At 38.0% G+C, this 20,034-nt stretch overlaps 1 protein-coding gene across 1 annotated transcript in view; it reads right to left on the bottom strand.

The window, feature by feature from the left end:
- Positions 1-20,034, bottom strand: part of LOC150081240 (syntaxin-binding protein 5-like) — a 416,184-nt gene that overhangs the window by 118,419 nt on the left and 277,731 nt on the right. The window contains exon 19 of the mRNA XM_090379469.1: positions 16,762-16,784. Within this exon, the coding sequence (XP_090235595.1) occupies positions 16,762-16,784 (23 nt within the window). The remainder of the gene's footprint in view (positions 1-16,761; positions 16,785-20,034) is intronic.

The raw sequence follows: 20,034 nt of genomic DNA, 5'->3' as shown, positions 1-20,034 counted from the left end.
CTTGTAATCTGCCTTCACCTGCCTAACCTCTTTTGTGACCTGATTACAGACTAGCTTATATCTGCCATAGGCTTCTGAGTCGCTTGAAAATTTATATGCAATCCATGCATTTTTCTTCTCTGTTACGAGTCTTATTTAATTCATTAGATAACCATTGAGGCCTAAACCTTGAACAATATTTCTTAATAGGTATGAAACTTTTAGTAGCATCAACGATTAATTCCTTGAATGCTTCCCACTTAGAATTTACTGTTGGTAACATCGTCAGTTGATCCCACTGTACAGAATTTAAAAACTGTCGGAGACCACTGTACTCGCCTTTACGGAAGCAAAAACCCTTTCCTTTACTCCTGATGGTAATTAAATCTTTAAGTAAATCCCACATCAGTACACTGTGATCACTGCCACCTAGTGGTTCTTTTATCTGCAAATTCCTAATACATGAATGATCACTGCTGATAACCAGATCAAGAGTATTACTTTCTCTGGTTGCCTCTCGAACATGCTGCTGCAGAAAACAATCATCCAATAAATCCACAAAATTCTGACTAGTGTGTGAGTGCCCAACCCACAAGTTCCAGTCAATATCTGGGAAGTTAAAATCCCCCATTATAAGACATTCCGATTTACTAGCCCACTCTATTTCTCTGTACAATTGTTCATTGTACCCATTCAAGTCATTAGGCCTATAACACACTCCTACTCTAACTTTTGCTTTTGCAGTGCTTATGTCACACCAAACTGACTCAACAGTGCACTGTTCATCTATATGAACTGGATGCACTTCTTTTGATTTTATGTTTTTCTTTATTAACAGCATAACACCTCCTCCCTTCCTATCCTTTCTGTACACATTGTACTCCCCAAATTCCAGTTTGGCATTCCTTATATCTGTGTGACACCACGTCTCTGATATCCCAACAATATCCGCCTTTGATGTCTTGACCAACACTTCAAATTCATCAAGTTTATTTACTATACTTCTAGCATTGGTATACATGCAAGTATACATGCACCTATTCCTATTCCCGGCCACTCTAACACATCCCATATACCCAATTGTTTCACGATGACTGACATCCGTCCCTGAAACCCCCAACACCCCTCGCTCCAGGTCGCTACTTATTCTAATAGAAGTTGTGCAAGAATCACCTTCACCTCTGCCTACGGCTACTATTAAACTATTTGTCCTTGTAAAGAACAAAGATAAAGAACTCTTTGCTGTTTTTCTTTGCATCCTTTGCCAAAGATTTCTCATAATCTGCCTTTGACTGCCTAATCTCCTTTGCAACTTGGTTACAGACCAGCCTTTATCTATCATAGGCTTCCATGTCACCCATTAACTTATATGTATCCCATGCATTTTTCTTCTCTGCCATATGTCTCATTAGTTCATCTGACATCCACTTAGGCCTAAACCTTGAACAATATTTCTTGGTAGGTATGTAAAGCCTAGTAGCCTTCAAGACAAATTCTTTGAATGCCTCCCATTTTGAATTTAGCATTAGCATTAGTAGAGGCATTTGATGCAAGAAAGCAAGCTTATGCAGCATCAGCCAAAAAAAAAAATAAATAAATTAAAATAAATAAATAAAAAATAACCACTTCCACTTCACCCCTCTGTTCGTTCGAAATACCTGTCCAGCTGAGCCTTAAACTTATTTAGGCTATCAACTTCCACAACAAGGGATGGAAGTCTGTTCCACCAACCAACCACCAGCTGGCTAAAGGCAAATTCCGCACATCTATCCTACATCTGTCTTTCCTCAATTTGAATTTATGCCCACTCAGTTGATTATTTTGAGCAAGAGGAAGAATCCCATCAGCATTGAGCATGCTCAAACCGTTCAAGGCTTTGTACACCTCTATCAGATTACCTCGCTGGTGCCTAGTCACCAGACACTGTAATTCGCAAAACTTAAGCCTTTCTTCGTAAGAGCACCCCTTTGTTCCATTCACTAATCTTGTTGCCCTTCTCTGTACTCGTTCCAGCAGCTCTACATCCTTCTTGAAATGAGGCCTCCAATCCTGTATACAGTACTCTAGGTGTGGCCTGACCATTGCCTTATAGAAGGGAATAATCACCTCCTTATCCCTGCAAGAAAAATTCCTATATATCATTGACAATACACCATGAGCAACTCTTGCAGCCCGTCTGCACTGCTCAGAGAACTTCATATCTGCCTGCACAACCACCCCCAGGTCCCTTTCTTTCTCTACCACTGTCAGTGTAGTACCACAGAGTTGATACGTTGCTCTGGGGTTGCTGTTTCCCATATGTAGTACTTTACATTTGTCAATGTTAAACTTCATTTGCCACCTCTCAGCCCATCTGCTCAACCTTTCCAGATCCTGTTGCAGCAGCATAGTGTCAGTAGTGTCCTTGGCAACCCTGCCAACCTTCGTATTGTCTGCAAACTTGGACATTAAGCTTGATATACCATCATCAATATCATTTATAAATACAGAAAACAATAAAGGATCCAATACTGAACCCTGAAGGACTCCACTAATAACATTAGTCCACGATGAGCAGTGTCCATTGATTACCACTCTCTGTCTTCTCCCCCTCAACCACCCCTTTATCCATAGCAGCAATTTGCCTCCGATGCCACACTGCTCCAATTTGTGCAGCAGTCTTCCATGTGCAACAGTATCAAAAGCCTTTCTAAGATCCAAGTATATAATATCAAAGTTATTCCCTGCATCCAGTTCTTTTGTGACTGCATCATAGTATCCAATCAAATTGGTCAGGCAAGACTTCCCCTTCACAAAACCATGCTGTGTCCGAGCTACAACTGAAGTCTTGTCTAGATGATCCTGCAGTGCTTCTTTAACCAGTGCCTCCATTAATTTTCCGGGAACAGAAGTTAAACTCACAGGTCTATAATTACTTGTGTCAGCCTTTCATGCTCCTTTGTGAATTGGGGTCACATTTGAACATCTCCAGTCCATGGGTACCTCCACTGAGTCCAAGGAAGATCTCATAATTATGGCTAAGGGTTTGCTTACTTCCTTTGCTGCCTCCTTTAATATAAATGGATAGATCCCATCCACCCCAGGTGCCTTTCTTGTGTTTATCTTCAACAATTTCTCCTCCACTTTACTCTCAGTTATTACAAGATTCTCTAGCTTACTGCCAGAGTTGAATACACATCTGGCATTCCCCTCACTGAATAACTCCTCATGTGTGAATGTCAATGCAAAATATTCATTTAGTTTGTTAGCTACCTGAGCAGGATCATCAACAGTTGACCCATCGATATCAAGTGGACCAATCTGATTCATCCCCTTCCTTCTAGAGTTTATATAAGTAAAGAACTCTTTGCTGTTTTTCTTCGCATCCCTAGCCAAGGATTTCTCATCATCTGCCCTCGCCTGCCTAACCTCCTTTGTAACTTGGTTACAGATCATCTTGTATCTATCATAGGCTTCTGTGTCACGTGTTAATTTGTATGTATCCCATGCATTTTTCTTCTCTGCCATATGCCTCATTAGTTCATTTGAATTTGCTGTTGGTAACATCATCAGTCAGACAGTTCCACCGCATACAATTTAAATACTATTCCAGACCACCATAGTTGCCATTACAAAAGGAAGAAACCTTCCCTTTACCCCTGATGGTTAAAAAAAAAAAAAGGTAAAGTGCAGCCATTATCAACCCACTGCAGGATAGAAGCCGCCTCAACAATTCATGCTGAGGAAAATTGACCATAATCTGCCACACTGGTCCAGTGCGGGTTGGCAGATAAACCGTATTCAGCAGTCAGGGGCTTGAACCCCTGTCTACTCAAAGTATGTGTGTGCTACTGCGCTCCCGCTCATGACCACTCGGCTACGGAGGCCTGTTCCCCTGATGGTAGTTACCTATTTCAGTAAATCCCACTTCAGCACACTGATCACTGTTACCTAGTGGTTTCTTTATCTGCAGATTCTTGATGCACGAAGGATCACTACTGATAATCAAATCAAGAGTATTGCTCTCTCTAGTTGCCTCCTGAACATGCTGATTTAGAAAACAATCATCCAATAAATCCACAAAAGCCTTGCTAGTGTGTGAGTGACCAACCCACAAATTCCAGTCAATATCCAGGAAATTAAAATCCCCATTATAAGGCTCTTTGATTTACTGGCCCACTCTATTTCCCTGTACAGTTTATTAATACATTCATCAGGCCTATAACACATTCCTGCTCTCAATTTTGATCTCCCAATGCTATTGTCACACAAAATTGACTCAACCCTGCACTGTCCAGTGATGTCGACTGCTTCACTTCCTTGGATTTTACGTGTTTCTTAACTAATAGCAAAACCCCTCCTCCCTTCCTATCCTGTCTATCCTTCCTGTACACACTGTACTCCCCAAATTCCAGTTCTGCATTCCTTATATCTTTGTGACACCACGTGTCTGATATCCCAATATCTGCCTTTAATGTTTTCAGCAATACCTCAAATTCATCAAATTTATTTACCAAACTCCTATCATTGGTGTATATGCAAGTATACATGCACCTGTTCCTATTCTTAGCTACCCTAACACAACCCATGTGTTTACTTATGCCGCAATGACTCCTAGCAGTCTCTGAAATACACTGCATCTTGTTTTCGAGGCTGCTGCTCATTCCAAATGAAGCAGTGCAAGAATCACTTTCACCTCTGCTAGTGGCTACTGTTAATCTATTAGTCCTTGTATCCCCAAAAGCTGGCAGTTTTCCGACCCACCTAATACTGCCTCGATAGCATCAGCAAATATTCTTGCACCCTTTCTATTTAAGCGTATCCCATCCCTGTAGAAGCAGTCTCTCCTGTTAACAAGTACAGTCCAGGTTGAAAAAAAAATTCTACCCTTGAACCTTGTACAATCTTTCCAGAGCCGAATTGATTGACAAGGCTCTCATCATATACTCCCTCCTGTCATGTCTGGGCAGAATTTCAGATACTTTCAAATTCAACCCTAATTCACGGCTTTTTTTCAACAGTGACCTGTACTTGTTAAGTAATTCCACCAGTCTCCTACTCTTAATATCATTAGTGCCAATGTGTACAAAAAATCATCTTTTGTGCCCTTAAAAGATGATATCCGCTCTACAACATCTCAACCTTTGCCCCTGGCAGACATACCGTGGTCCTGTCTACCTATCCTTTTTACATACCGTGTTTCCCATTTCCCTGACAATAGAGTCACCAACAACTACTAGTTCCTGTGGGACCAGCACATTCTGCCTTGGAGGTTGCCGCTGTACTCTTTCTAAAGTAAGGGAGAAATCAATTAACTGCCAACTGTTAAACTACCTAGAAACCTTCCATCTGATCAATGATCGCCAGTATGGATTCCATCAGTGTCGATCCACTAGCGATATTCTGGTTTATATTACTCAATTATGGACAAATTCAATGGGAAAGTTTGGTGAAACACAAACAGTTGCTCTTGACATCTCAAAAGCTTTCGATCGTGTTTGGCATAAGTCTTCTAAACAAGCTTCCATCTTATGGTTTACCAACTGTTTTTTGTAATTGGTTATCCAGTTTTCTCTCTGATCGCTCACTGAGGGTGATGGTAGATGGCTCTCTGTCTTCTAACTTCTCAACTAATGCTGGTGTCCCCCAAGATTCAGTTCTTTACCCCACTCTTTTCCTCTTGTATATTAATGACCTTCTTCCATTTGACTGGAAATCCTATCCATAGTTTTGCCGATGATAGCACATTGCATTCAATTTTCCACTTAGAGAAACCTTGCCCTGCTCAATCAGCTTAAACTTCACGAATATCCGTAACCAAATCCTTAAATGCCGATCTCCAGGTAATTCTCCAGTGGGGCAAAGACAACTTAGTTGATTTCAATCCTAAAACTCAGTCTAGTCTTATATCTCACAAAAAGGATTCTTCTGTTTCTATCTTTGGTGATGCTCAGATTTCTAGGCAAGATGATATATCTCTTTTGGGGATTACCCTGACTTCTAATCTCTCTTGGCATAAGCACATTACAAATATTGCTTCCTCTGCATCATGTACTTTTGTTCTCATCGTTACTTTTCTTCCCAACAGCTGTTCACTCTGTACAAATTGCAAATCTGCCCTACCATGGAATATTGTTCCCACATCTGGGGCAGTGGCCCCAAAACCTCTCTCAAGCTTCTAGATTCCATTCAGAAGAGGGCAGTTAGGTTAATTAATGACTCCTCTCTAACAGAGTCTCTCCATTCTCTGTCTCATAGATGTACTGTTTCTGCTGCATGCCTTTTCTACAGATACTTCCATGGGCACTGTTCTTCTGAATTGTCTTCTATTATTCCTGCTCTCTCTTTCAAAACAATCCGAAAACTTGCCACCACCAGCCAACATCCATTTACTGTCAAACTTCAAACCTGCAGACCAACTTTTCATTTTCCTTGTTTATTCATTCAACTGCCGTTTTCTGGAACAGTCTTCCTTCATACGTATTTCCTGAAAATTACAGTCTACAGAAGTTGAAGTCCAATGTCAACAAATATCTTCTTTCATCTTCTCAACCTACAAACCAAGCACGGTACTAAGTATTATAGGTTCTAATACCTCTCATGTTTGGTGGTTTCATAAAAAAAAAAAACAAGAACTGTATAAAATATACACTGAGTTTGCTTTGCATTAGCAGCGCCCACCTAATACCTCCCAATGCTACCTTTTGTCCATAATACAGCCCATACATGTCTTGGCATGTACTTCACAAGGTGTTGCAGGGTGTTGTGTGGGAGTGCTACCCATGCATTGTACAATGTGTCCAGTAATGCCTGCACACTGTCAGATGGATGGTCATAGCATGGAATATCTTTTTACAGTATACATTAAAAATGTTTGACTGGGTTTGAGATCAGGTGAGTTGGCCAGCCATTAGAAGATGAAGAATTCATTGTCATATTCCTAAAATCAGTTTGCAACCTGCAGGTCTTGTGGCATGGTGCATTGTCTTGTTGATAGATGCCAGATTTGTCTGGACACATTGTCATCATGAAGGAGTATACATGGTTAGTGATAATAGAAAGATGGGCATTCCCATCGAGCTGTTGATTAACAATGATCAGAGGACCCACAGCACACCACAAAAACAGTCCCCCAAACCATAGCGCCACTGCCTCCAGCCTGGTAAACGCCAACAGTGCATCCAAGTGACATGGCCTTATATTGCTTTCTCCAAATGGATTCGTCAGATCAGGTGACAAATTTCCACATGTCATTGGTCCAGTATGGTGCTGATGTGTTCCAGCAAGGAACGGTTTCTTGTGTCTCAGAGTGTGCATGAGTACCTGTGATGAGGGCCACTGACTGCCATAGCCTATAACAAGGTAATATCCAGTGCATGTGAATACTGGTCTTGCTATTCCTACATTGTACTGGATGGTTAGTTGGGCTACTGTGCTGCATCACTGCTGTGTTACAAAATGAGACAAGATTCTCGCTACAGGTGTTGACCACACATGGCTGTCCCACATATAACCTTTGACTGGTTGTTTGACTGATATTGAGCTGGTCATAGTAGACTCACAACACTACAGAATGGGAGCACTTAACCATGTTTGGCTGTTGTCAGATATTGACACATGCATGTCTTGTCCCGGCAATCATTCCACATTCGAAGTCAGAAGGATCTCAACTTTGACTTTTGAGTGTCTTTCATTGATTGGCAGACATTCAAAACTGATTTCCACACATGCAAACTACAATCTTATATCAGCAGTTCCCAACTTTGACTCTTCACCAGGGTTAGAGACCAGTCCATTCCTACATAAAGTGGTGTTCCTAATGTAAAGCCAACTCAGTAAATATGTGTTATGTTAATTTAAAAATGCATTATGTTTTACTTTACATTCTTATGAAGCTGCTTTGCACTTAAAGATGTAACTTCCATGACCTATTTTTTTATTTCAAAACTCATATCCATCCATACCTTTTTTCTGTATCATTTTTTCACTAAACATTTTTTTCTTTCCACTTGTATTGTGTTATATATATATATATATAACACAATAAATCTTCATGAATCTATCAAAATACATATAACTTATGTATTTTGATAGATTCATGAAGGTGTTTCAATAAGCAATAAACATGATTTATGGATTGATGCCACTGCCAAGACAGTTAAACTGTATGATCATAATGAATATGTAATTAGGTATGTATATAGGTTGGAAAACTATTGAATGAAAAAGAAAAATTTACATCTCAGTGAGAATATCCCAGAAAACCTAGAATGCATAAATATATACATAATATATATGACTGGCATGCTAGTTTTTAGCAACTGTTGCCATGCATGCTGGGGATTACTGGGATAAATTATGATGTACAAATCATCATCAACAGGGAAGTAATCAGGGTTTCTTTATGAAAATTAGTTTTTGTATCATTCATTGCTTTGTTTATTAATCAAAACAAGAGTAACTGTTTTTGAACAGCCTACTGGTAATGTCAAGTTCAGTAATTGAATAATCTTCTTCAGTCTTTTAAAGTTCCTGAGGTTAATAACTTAGTTATGTCTGGTTGTATATATCTATTTTATATATGTGCATGTGTGTTGTGTACACACACATTTATTTATGCTAGACAGCTGGAATAAATTTAAATTAGATGTTATAAATTATTTTATCTAAAAAGCCAAATAGCTAGATATATGTACCTTGATTCCAAAACAATTACATCTGTCTACAGTAAAAAATAATTTAAATTAATAAGGAATTTGTACATAAACATAGCCTAAAAATCGGTACCGATTCTAAATAGAATACACTAAATGGTGCCTTGCCAGCATCTAGCATTATTCAATAAGTCTTAGCCATATACTATGCAAGAAGGATAGGTGGAACAGGACCAGGGTATGTCTGCCAGGGACAAAAGATGATGACATTGTAGAGCAGATATCTTTTAAGGGCACAAAAGGTGATGTTGTTGTACACGTTGGAACTAATGACATTAAGAGTAAGAGATCTGCTGATTTACTCAACAAGTACAGATCAATGTTGAAAAAGTTGCGAGTTAGGGTTGAATGTGAAAGCGTCTGCAATTTTGCCCAGACACGATAGGAGGGAGTATATGATGAGAGCCATGTCAACAAATTTGGCCCTGGAGAGATTGTGCAAAGCTCAAGGGGAAGAATTTTTTTCAGCCTGGTCTGTGCTTGTTGACCGGAGAGACTGCTTCTACAGGGATGCGGTACACTTAAATAGAAAGGGTGCAAGAATATTTGCTGATGCTATCAAGGCAGTGTTAGGTGGGTCAGAAAACTGCTAGCGTGGGGGGATACGATATACAGACTAAAAGGTTAACAGCGGCCACAGGCAGAGGCAAAAGTGATTCTTACATTGCTTCTATTAGAATGAGCAGCAGCCTGCTTCTATTAGAATGAGCAGCAGCCTGGAAAGCAAGGCAACAGATTTCCAGGACTGCTGGGAGTCATAGTGGAACAAGTAAATACATGGGCTGTGTTAGGGTGGCTGAGAGTAGGAACAGGTGCATGTATACTTGCATGTACACCAATGCTAGGAGTATAGTTAATAAATTTCATGAGCACGAAGTGCTAGTCAAGACATCAAAGGCAGATATTACATGGGATATCAGAGATGCGTGTCACATAGATATAGGCAGTGCAGAGTTGGAATTTGGGAGTATAATGTGTACAGGAAGGATAGACAGAACAGGAAGGGAGGAGGGGTTATGCTATTAGTTAAGAAAAACAAAATCTAAGGAAGTGCATCCAACTGATGTTGGTGGATAATGCAGTGTTCAGTCTGTTTGGTGTGAAATAAGCACTGGGAAAGTAAAAATGAGAGTAGATGTGTGTTGTAGGTCTAATGAATCTGATGAGTATAATGAGCAATTGTGCAGAGAAATAGAGTGGGCCAGTAAATCAGAATGTCTTATAATGGGAGATTTTAACTTTCCAGATATTGACTGGAACTTGTGAGTTGGTCACTCATACACTAGCAAGACTTGTGTATTTATTGGATGACTGTTTTCTACAGCAACATGTTTGAGAGGCAGCCAGAGGGAGTAATACTCTTAATCTGATTATCAGCAGTGATTATTCATGCATTAAGAATTTTCAGATAAAGGAACCACTGGGTGACAGTGATCACAATGTACTGATGTGGGAATTACTTAAAGATGTAACTACCATCAAGGATAAAGGGAAGGGCCTTTGCTTTCGTAAAGGTGACTACATCGGTCTCAGACAGGTTTTAAATTCTGTACAGTGGGATCAACTGAAGATGCTACCAATGTTGAATTCTAAATGGGAAGCCTTCAGGGACTTAATTTTGGACGCTATTAGGCTTTTCATTCCAACTAAGAAATACTGTTCAAGGTTTAGGCCTAAATATATGTCAGATGAATTAACGAGGCTCTTGGCAGAGAAGAACGTACGGGATGCATATAAAGTATCAGATGATACAGAAGCCTATGGCAGGTATAAACTAGTCAGAAATCAAGTCACAAAGGAGGTCTGGCAAGCGAAAGCAGTTTAAGAGAAATCTTTGGCAAAGGATGCAAAGGTAAACAGCAAAGAGTTCTTTACTTATGGAAACTCTAGAAGGAAAGAGATAAACCAGATTGGACCACTTAACATAGATGGGTTGACTATTGATAATCATGCTCAGGTAGCTGATAAACTGAATGAGTATTTTGCATCTACATTCACAAATGAGGAAAGTGCCAGAAGTTTATCAAACACTAACAGGGAGCTAAGTGATATTGTAATAACTGAGAGCAAAGTGGAGGAGAAATTGTTGAAGTTCAACATAAGAAAGGTACCTGGGGTGAACAGGATCTATCCAGTTATATTAAAGGTGGCAGCAAAGGAAATAAGCAAACCTTTAGCCATAATTATGAGAGCTTCCTTGGACTCAGGGGAGGTCCCCATGGACTTGAGGTGTGCAAATGTATCACCAATTCATAAAGGGGGTTCAAAAGGTGACAAAAGTAACTACAGACCTGTTAGTTTAACTTGTGTTCTGGGGAAAATAATGGAATCACTGGTTAAAGAAGCATTGCAGGATCATCTAGACAAGGCTGCGGTAATAGTTAAGACACAGCATAGGTTTGTTAAAGGGAGGTCTTGTCTGACTAATTTGATTGGATACTATGATGTGGTCACAAAGGAACTGAATGCCAAAAATAATTTTGATATCATATACAGGCATACCTCGATTAACGAATAGGATGCGTTCCACGAAATTACTTCGTTAAGCGAAACTTCGTTTTCAGAGGTAAAAATACTATGGCCAGAATAGGGATACGTTCCTACTTAAAGAAAATGAAAAGCTTTTTTTCGAACAAAGAAAAGTTTTATTAAATAAACAGTCAACTTACACACAAAGTGAAATCACATTTTAAAATATGAGGTTAAAGTTGATTGTTTATGCTTTTTTTCTCTTTCATTTAACATTTGCCTATACGGAGTTATTGCATTTAACACCGATCGCTTAACTATAACACTTCTTCCTAAATCAGGATCATTTTCACTAAAAAAATTTAAAACGTTTTCAATGTCATTTAAGCACCTTTTTAAATCTTTGGTTGTTAACACTTTTTCGGCAGGAACTTCTTTAACTTCGCCTTCATTATCTTTGTCTTCGTTGCTAACAAGGTTTTCTAAATCTTCCACTGAAAAACCATCATCTTCTGCATTCAATAAATTTCTAACATCCTCTTCATCGACATTTTCGAAACCTATTGATTGAGCCATCTGGATAACTTCATTTCTAATTTCTTGGATGTTATTTTCTTCTTCTAGTACAACTTCTGGCCATATTTTGCGCCAAACTCCATTTAAACATTTCTTAGTGACTTCTTTCGAAGAACTATCAATGTTTTCAATTGCGTTTTTAATGGTGTAGTTTTTCCAAAAAGTTTTAACTGTCATTTCCTCTTTATACTCTAGTTCAGGTAAATTGCTTAAAATTCGACGCAGATAATAAGCTTTAAATGATGCTATTACTCCCTGATCCAATGGTTGAATCAGGAAAGTTGTGTTTGCTGGAAGAAACACAACTTTGACAGGAATGCATGTGTCCAACGTGTTAAGATCAGTAGGATGTCCCGGAGCATTGTCTAACAACAAAAGAGCTTTTTCTTCAAAGTTGTTTTTTTGACAATACCGTTTTACTTCAGGACAAAAGTGGTTAACAAACCAATCAGTAAATAACTCCTTGGTAACCCACGCTTTTCTATTTGCTTTCCATATTACAGGTAAATTCATTTTTATGTTACCTTTTAACGCCCTCGGATTTTCTGAATGGTAAACTAATAACAATTTTAATTTATAATCGCCAGAGGCATTTGATCCAAAGAGTAACGTTAAACGGTCTTTGGCTGCTTTGAACCCAGCAGCTGATTTTTCTTCAATAGAAATGAAGCTTTTTGTTGGTAGCCGTTTCCAGAACAAACCGCTTTCGTCAACATTGAACACCAAATTTGGTGGAAAATTTTCACGTTCAATTATTTCCTTTAGTTTTTCTGGAAACTTATTTGCAGCTTCTCCTGTTAATTTTACACTATGAATCCTGGCCCGTTTTTTTAAATTTCTCGAACCAACCACGAGAAGCCCTAAAGGTTTCCGTAATTTCTTCAGTTTGTTTAGATTTCAGGTGATTAAACAAAAATAATGCTTTTTCTTGAATCACCATTTGACTTAAAGGCATATGACGTTGTGACATATCATCTATCCACAAACTTAACATTTTCTCCATTTTTTATAAAATTGGATTCCTTAAGCGAGTTAATTTTGCCGCTGTAACATCTGTACAATTCTGAGCAGACTGTTTTATTTTTTCTGATTGACTTAGTATGGTTGTTAAAGTTGATTGCGCTAATCCTAAAGAATGTGCCACATCGGATTTTCTTTCGCCGCTTTCAACACGTCGTACGATATTTAGTTTAGTTTCCAAAGAAATTGCTTTTCTTTTCTTTGATTCTGACATTTTAATTAACTAAAACAAAAATATTTCTATTAAAATTTACAAAATCTACGTTATGTAATGCTACAAAGAACCTACGTCGATTATTGCAATGCGCCACACTGAAACAACGTCAAATCATGTAAACAACAACTAAATTATACGATTCACGCGCAAAACTGTTATAACAGACACGCCCACAGCTCGGGAATACGTAACGAGTCGCCGTCAGTCACCAATCGAATGATTGTCGGGCGTTGGTCTTAAATTGGAATATTTTTTTATGTTAAATGGGGCTTGAAATTGCCGACTTCGTTATATCGAGGCTTCGTTATCAGAGGTAACGTTAACCGAGGTATGCCTGTACTTGGATTTCAGGGAAGCTTTTGATACTGTTGCACATGGAAGACTGCTGTACAAATTGGAGAGGTATGGCATTAAGGGTAAGTTGCTACAATGGATAAAGGGATGGCTGAGTGGGAGACGACAGAGAGTGGTAATCAATGGACACTGATCTTCGTGGACAGATGTTATTAGTGGGGTTCACCAGGGTTCAGTGTTGGGCCCATTGTTTTTTTTTGTATATTTATCAATGATATTGATGAAGGTATATCAGGTTTAATGTCCAAGTTTGCAGATGATACAAAGGTTGGCAGGGTTGTTAACGACAGTAAAGATGGTATACTATTCCAACTGGATCAAGATAAGTTGGGAAAATGGGCTGAAAAGTCACAACTGAAGTTTAACATTGACAAATGCAAAGTACTGCATATGGGTAGCAATAACCAAAGAGAAACGTACCAACTGTGTGGTGCTACACTCAGGGAAGTGGAAAGTGAAAAAGACCTGGGGTAATTGTGTAGTCAAAGATGAAGTTTGCTGAGCAGTGCAGACAGGCGGCCAGGGCAGGTCACGGAGTCTTGTCAATGATATATAGGAATTTTGCTAGCAGGGACAGGGAGGTGATTATCCTGTTATACAAGGCAACGGTCAGGCCACACTTAAAGTACTGCATACAGGTCTGGAGGCCTCATTTTAGGAAGGATGTAGAGTTGCTAGAATGAGTACAAACAAGGGCAACAAGATTGGTGAGAAGAACAAAGGTGTGCTCTTACCAAGAAAGGCTTAAGTTCTGCAAATTGCAACGCCTGCGAGGTGATCTGGTTTAGGTGTATAAGGTCTTGAATGGGCTGAGCAAGCTGAATGCTGAAGGGATTCTTCCTCTTGCTCAGACTAAGAACCTGAGGGGGCACAGTTTCAAATTGAGGAAAGATAGTTGTAGAATATATGTGCAGAAATTTGCCTTTAGCCAGCAGGTAGTTGATTGGTGGAACAGGGTTCCATCTTTTATTGTGGAATCTAATAGCCTAAATAAATTTAAGGCTGAGCTGGACAGGCATTTGGAATGAATAAACGGGTGAAATGGGAGATTTTTTTTTTTTTTTGGCTGATGCTGCATAAGCTTGCTTTCTTGCATTGTATACCTCTACTAATGCTAATAACTTGTAATGCTATCTATTTGTGATTGCGTTTTACCAATCATAAACAGACAGAAGCACATTATGGGATTATGGCCTCTATCTCTACAAGCAAATGTTCAGTACATTATTGATAGTACATCATGGCTCTTCCTTCCTGCCAGTCCACACTGCTCAGAGAACCTCATATCAACCTGTTTTGTAAATCAAAAATTCCTTTCTTCCTCTACTGTTTTTAATTCAATCCCACCAAGTGTATAACTTATTTGGGGGTTACTATTCCTCAAGTGTAAAAAAATATTTTATAAACTCGGTTGTGTGTAATCCTTAGAAGTATCTTCAATGCATGGCTTATCAAAAATAATTGTACTAAATTGAGAACAACTATTTGCATTTGTGCATTTTGGTACAAGTATGAACAACAATATCAACCATTTTCAAGTGTAGACGTGTGTTGTATCTTATGCAGAGCGGCACTGGAATGTTAATGCAATTCCACTATGATATTATGTGACACAGAACGCTGTAAAATTCCTCAAGTGTAAGATCTTGTATTTTGTTGCATTAAAAGGTAACTGCCACTTCTATAACCATTCTTTGAAGTCTAAGTTGTTCTGAAGGGCCTGCTGCTTGCTGCCAGTCATTAACCACTTCCCCTGTATTTTCATCATCTGTAAATTTTGATATCATGCTCTTTACTCTGATAATGTCATTTAAGAAAATCAGCAACAACAATAGTCCCTAAACTGATCAGTGGGAAAAACCAAGTCTAATATTAGCTCAATATGGAGAGTAATCATTAATCACAACTTTCTGCTTCCTATCCTGCAGCCACCCCACAATTCATCTTAGAATCATATGAAGGATAGTTAAAAAGTTTGAGGATGGAGTATAAAAGTCACAGGTGCAAAATTCTGTGAATTCTGTATTTTTTTTAATCCATTTACCCCAAAGTTTAATACACTTATTGTATTTAATATGCAGAATTTAATCCTTCAAAAAATTTTTTTCAGGTTTGACATCAAACCAGCCTTTCACAGCTGCTTTTAGCTGTGAAAAGGCTGGTTCTTCATCACCTTTAAAATGAGCCCATGAATATGAGACTTCAGTTTTCTGAACAAATAATAGTCATTTGGAGCCAGATCAGGGCAATTTTCAAGAATTGTAAAGCAAAAGCTATTTCTTGGCTAAATGCCTAAGAGTATGAAGGAATTTATTTATGCATGGGCAATGCACACACATCATTTCTACTACCAAGGTAGTTTTCATGCATCATTTGATTATATCTCATATTGTGAATACCTTCGCAATGAGTTTCCATGGTATTGCACTACCTTGAATAAGTAACACTTCACCTATGGAGAAGATTAATGATACTTATTCTCGGCGAGTACCACCTCCAAGACAGCACTATTTCAAAGCTTATTGGGTTCTCATCGGTTATGAAGTATAACTCCACGCACACCATCAGACATCTCTCATAATGTGGAGTTATATTTCATAACTGGGTTATTGCTATTGCAATAACAGGGTACCTGCCCACCCACCAATGAGAAGCCAATAAGCTTCAAAATGGTGCCATATGGGTGGTGGTATCTGCCACCCAGATGGCACCGTATTGGCTTGTGCTACTCATCTTTGGACAAATCCGATGGAAACGTTTAGCGAAACTCAAGCAATTGCTCATGATATTTCAAAGGTTTTTTGATAGTGTTTGGCATAAAGGTCTTCTAAACAAGCTTCCATCTTATGGATTTCTGTCTGTTTTTTAAAACTGGGTATCCAATTTTCTCTCTGGTCCTGTGAGGGATGGTTGATGGTTCCCTATCTTCAATTAATGCTGGTGTCATTTCCTCTTGCATATTAATGACCTTTTTCCAATGAGGATGTTATCCACAGTTTTGATTCTGATAGCATAACAAGCTTTTCAAGAAGAGAAGCTCCCACCTTCCTACCAGATTATACTTTTCTTTTTGAGGAGTATTAATTATTAGTAGCACAACATATGGAAACCCGTGGTGGTAGTAGCTCATTTTGAAAGATCAATGCCTTTCTGTATTTTTTCTGCTGTTCTATATAAAATGGACATAAGTCCTTCAATAAATATATGCTTCTTTCATGCACCATGTGGAAAGCATCATAACTGCTGCAGATAAAGTAAATTTATTAGTAAATTAAGCAAATTTATATTTCTTATTCAATAAGATGAGCATAACACACTCAAAATATTCCTGCTTTTAAATTTAATTTTTCTTTAAAATGGTATTATACTACTATATGACGTACTCACCATACAGATCTGATGTTGCCATACTGAGAAGACATGTTTTCTGAATAATGTCTACAATCACAATGCCATATTCAGTTCCATATGCCATGCTAAAATGAAAATAATAAAATCTATATGAATTTATACAGAATTTATAAATGAACTATACTTATAAAACAGAAAAGAGCAAGCCGCAAAGTAATATTTCATATTCTTTATACATTTTTGTAATCTGTAATGCAAATTATATTTGTTTTGTATAATTTCCTAATAATCATCAGAGGAAACCAGAAAATGCAGTAAAACCTCAAATCCAGAACCTCTTCAAAATTTTACTTTAAAAAAAAATAATAATAAATGAAATAATAATTAATTTTCACTCTTTGGTCCCATTCTTTAAGAGGTGCTCTCACTTTTGTTATGGTTGCAAATTACAGTTATAGGAAGTAGGAAAGGTAGAACTCTGTGTGAATCTAAATCAAACAATTTATTGAAAGGCAGTTTCTGCTCTTTGAAGTACAGACATGTGTAGCTTTGTTACAGCAGTTCCTAAGGATTCTCTCAATCTTGCATCATGTTTATGTTGAGCATCTCTGTAAAGTCAATCATGTATGTTGTGCACTTAGTGACATGTTATTAGCATTAGCAAAGGCACATGATACAAGAAAGCAAGCTTATATAGCATCAGCCAAAAAAAAAAAAAAAAAAACCATTCATTTCATCCATCCACTCGTTCCAAATATTTGTCAAGTTCTGCCTTGAATCTATTTAAGCTATCAACTTCTACAACGACAGATGGAAGTTTGTTCCAGCAATCAACCATCCACTGGCTAAAGGCAAACTTCCGCATATCTATCCTACACCCATCTTTCCTCATGTTGTACGACTGGCCTCTTAGCAATCAGCCAGCAAAATTCACCTTAAAATCTGGTGGGTAACTCCCATCCGTGCCATGAGGATGTGGACCATCTTCTGTACAAAATAAAATCATGGTTTTTGGGTCTCTTACATAAGTCTTCGGGTTTCAGTGAGAGTGCCCAGTAAATGAAGGGAGGAGGAAAATATAGGATTGGAAGGTAGATAGGTGTACTAAAAAAAATAATAATAAATAAAATAAAATATAGCAATTAAGAAAGTGATAAAATAAAATAAATAAATAAAACAAATAAAAAAAATTATGTACGAGGTACATGATGAGTTGCTGCTACTCTGAGACTGACAGTGATAATGTCACAGCGACAGCCGTTAAAAACATCTTTACTGCAGGAACTCATTATGAAACTGGTACAGTAAAATAAATAAAGTATTACTGCATTATTTTTCAGTACAATGAAATACAATGAATGGAATTTTTCCTTGTACTAGTGTACAAGGAAATAATTTGTATAAAATATATAATAATAACACTAAAATTATTGGTCTATTGTAACTGAAATAAGATTATAATTTTGACACTAAAATTATTTTAATTCCCAAGCGAATACTCCATCAATTGTCGTTCCATTACGTGTAGTATTTACTAAAGTGTGACTTAATATCTGAATTGAAGATATCTTTCATAAATTTACAAAACTTCTTTCCAACCTCATGATTTAATTCTAGATTGAAATCACCAATGAGAACTATAGGTATATGATCCAGTGGCTCTTCCAATAATTTTGCACCTTCAGTGGAATACGGCATCAAATTCTTGTTTATGAATTTTTGAATTATATCTAATGACATCCCTGGAGTGATGTATATGGCAACGATGAAAATAGATTCACTATTGAATCTGCATAAAGATCCACAAATGTCTCCAATTTCATCTGATACTGCTGCTGTTATGTTGTGCAAAGATATGTGGTGTACTGATGATAGTTGAACCTTCATGTTGATATATTGCAACACCACCACTACGAACATCGGACCTTTTAAATTGAGTCACACATTGGAATGGTTTAAGTAATATATATATTCATCATTATCCAACCATGTTTCACTTAATATCAATATTTTGGATTGCTGCAAGATTTTGTGTCCATTTCAATATCTCTAACATGGGCCTGTAAATTTTGTTCGTTCATTGACGATATAGATATAACACTTTGTACGAAATCTTGCAGTTCATCCTGTAGAGATGGTAGCTTATTATTTTTCAAGTGATCTAGTTCAGCAAGAAGTTCTATATTACTAGTAGCTTTGCCATGGTGAAATGTGAAATCGTCGTGGGGATTTGTAATATAAACCTTGCAATGAGGTCACTCAAGATAACGCCACGTATACAAGTTGCTGTTGATGATCTTTCTCATAATTATATACAACTTCGTCGAAGGTCCCTCCTTGAGATTTATGTATAGTCAAAGCACAAGCACATACTAAAGGAAATTGTGTACGTCTAAATGTTAATTTCCTATTGTTCTTGAATGGAATCATAGTTGATCATTTTATAATAGGTACGGATTGACTAGGCAAATGTTTATCTTTCACATATTGTTTATAATGAGATTAAAGGTTATGTCCTATTTTCGACTCAGGAAATTTCATCTATACTCGTTTAACTGTTTCGTCGTCCTCAAATTCGAAATATATTAAAATGCCGATTGCACTGTTTACCAATCCATTGACCACATCTATATTTGTAGTAATCAAGTACGGTTTTCCTTACAATAATGGTAAAATGTATGGAAGTCCTACAGTTTTACGCATTGACATTTTATGAATTTTATTTTGCATACTTCCTGATTGTTCTTCAGAATGATATCTGTGGTATAAATCTTGTGCAACCACTTTAAATTTGAAATTAAAGGTTAAATTTAAAAGTGTCTGCAATTTTGCCCAGACATAATAGGAGGGAGTACATGATGTTTGTTTGTTTGGTTTTTAGGAGCATTAGCAACTAAGGCCATATTGCTCCAGGAATATGCGGTGGTCATTCCCTGACCTTTCCACATCCTCTGTATTTGGTGGTGATGGGCTCAAACCCCGGTCTAATCAAGAAGCGTGTGCTACGCACTGTTGCTCCTTCCCACCTGGTTACGGAGGCGCCTGAGAGTACATGATGAGAGCCTTGTCAATCAATTCAGCCCTGGAGGGATGTGCAAGGCTCAAGGGGTAGAATTGTTTCAGTGTGGTCTGTGCTTGTTAACAGGAGAGACTGCTTCTACAGGGATGGGATACACTTAAATAGAGAGGGTGCAAGAATATTTGCTGATGCTATCGAGGCAGTGTTAGGCAGGTCGGAAAACTGCTAGCTTCGGGGGGGGGGGGATTCATAGACTAAAAGGTTAAAAGTAGCTGCAGGCAGAGACGAAGGTGATTCTTGCACTACTTCTATTAGAATAAGCAGCGGCCGGAGTGAGGGGTGCTGGGAGTTTCAGG

The sequence above is a fragment of the Mastigoproctus giganteus genome, chromosome 8, assembly GCF_048544385.1.
Source record: "Mastigoproctus giganteus isolate SK-2022 chromosome 8, ASM4854438v1, whole genome shotgun sequence".
Classification (NCBI taxonomy): Eukaryota; Metazoa; Arthropoda; class Arachnida; order Uropygi; family Thelyphonidae; genus Mastigoproctus; species Mastigoproctus giganteus.
Note: the sequence above shows the minus strand (reverse complement) of the source record. Positions and strands in the feature narration are given on the sequence as shown.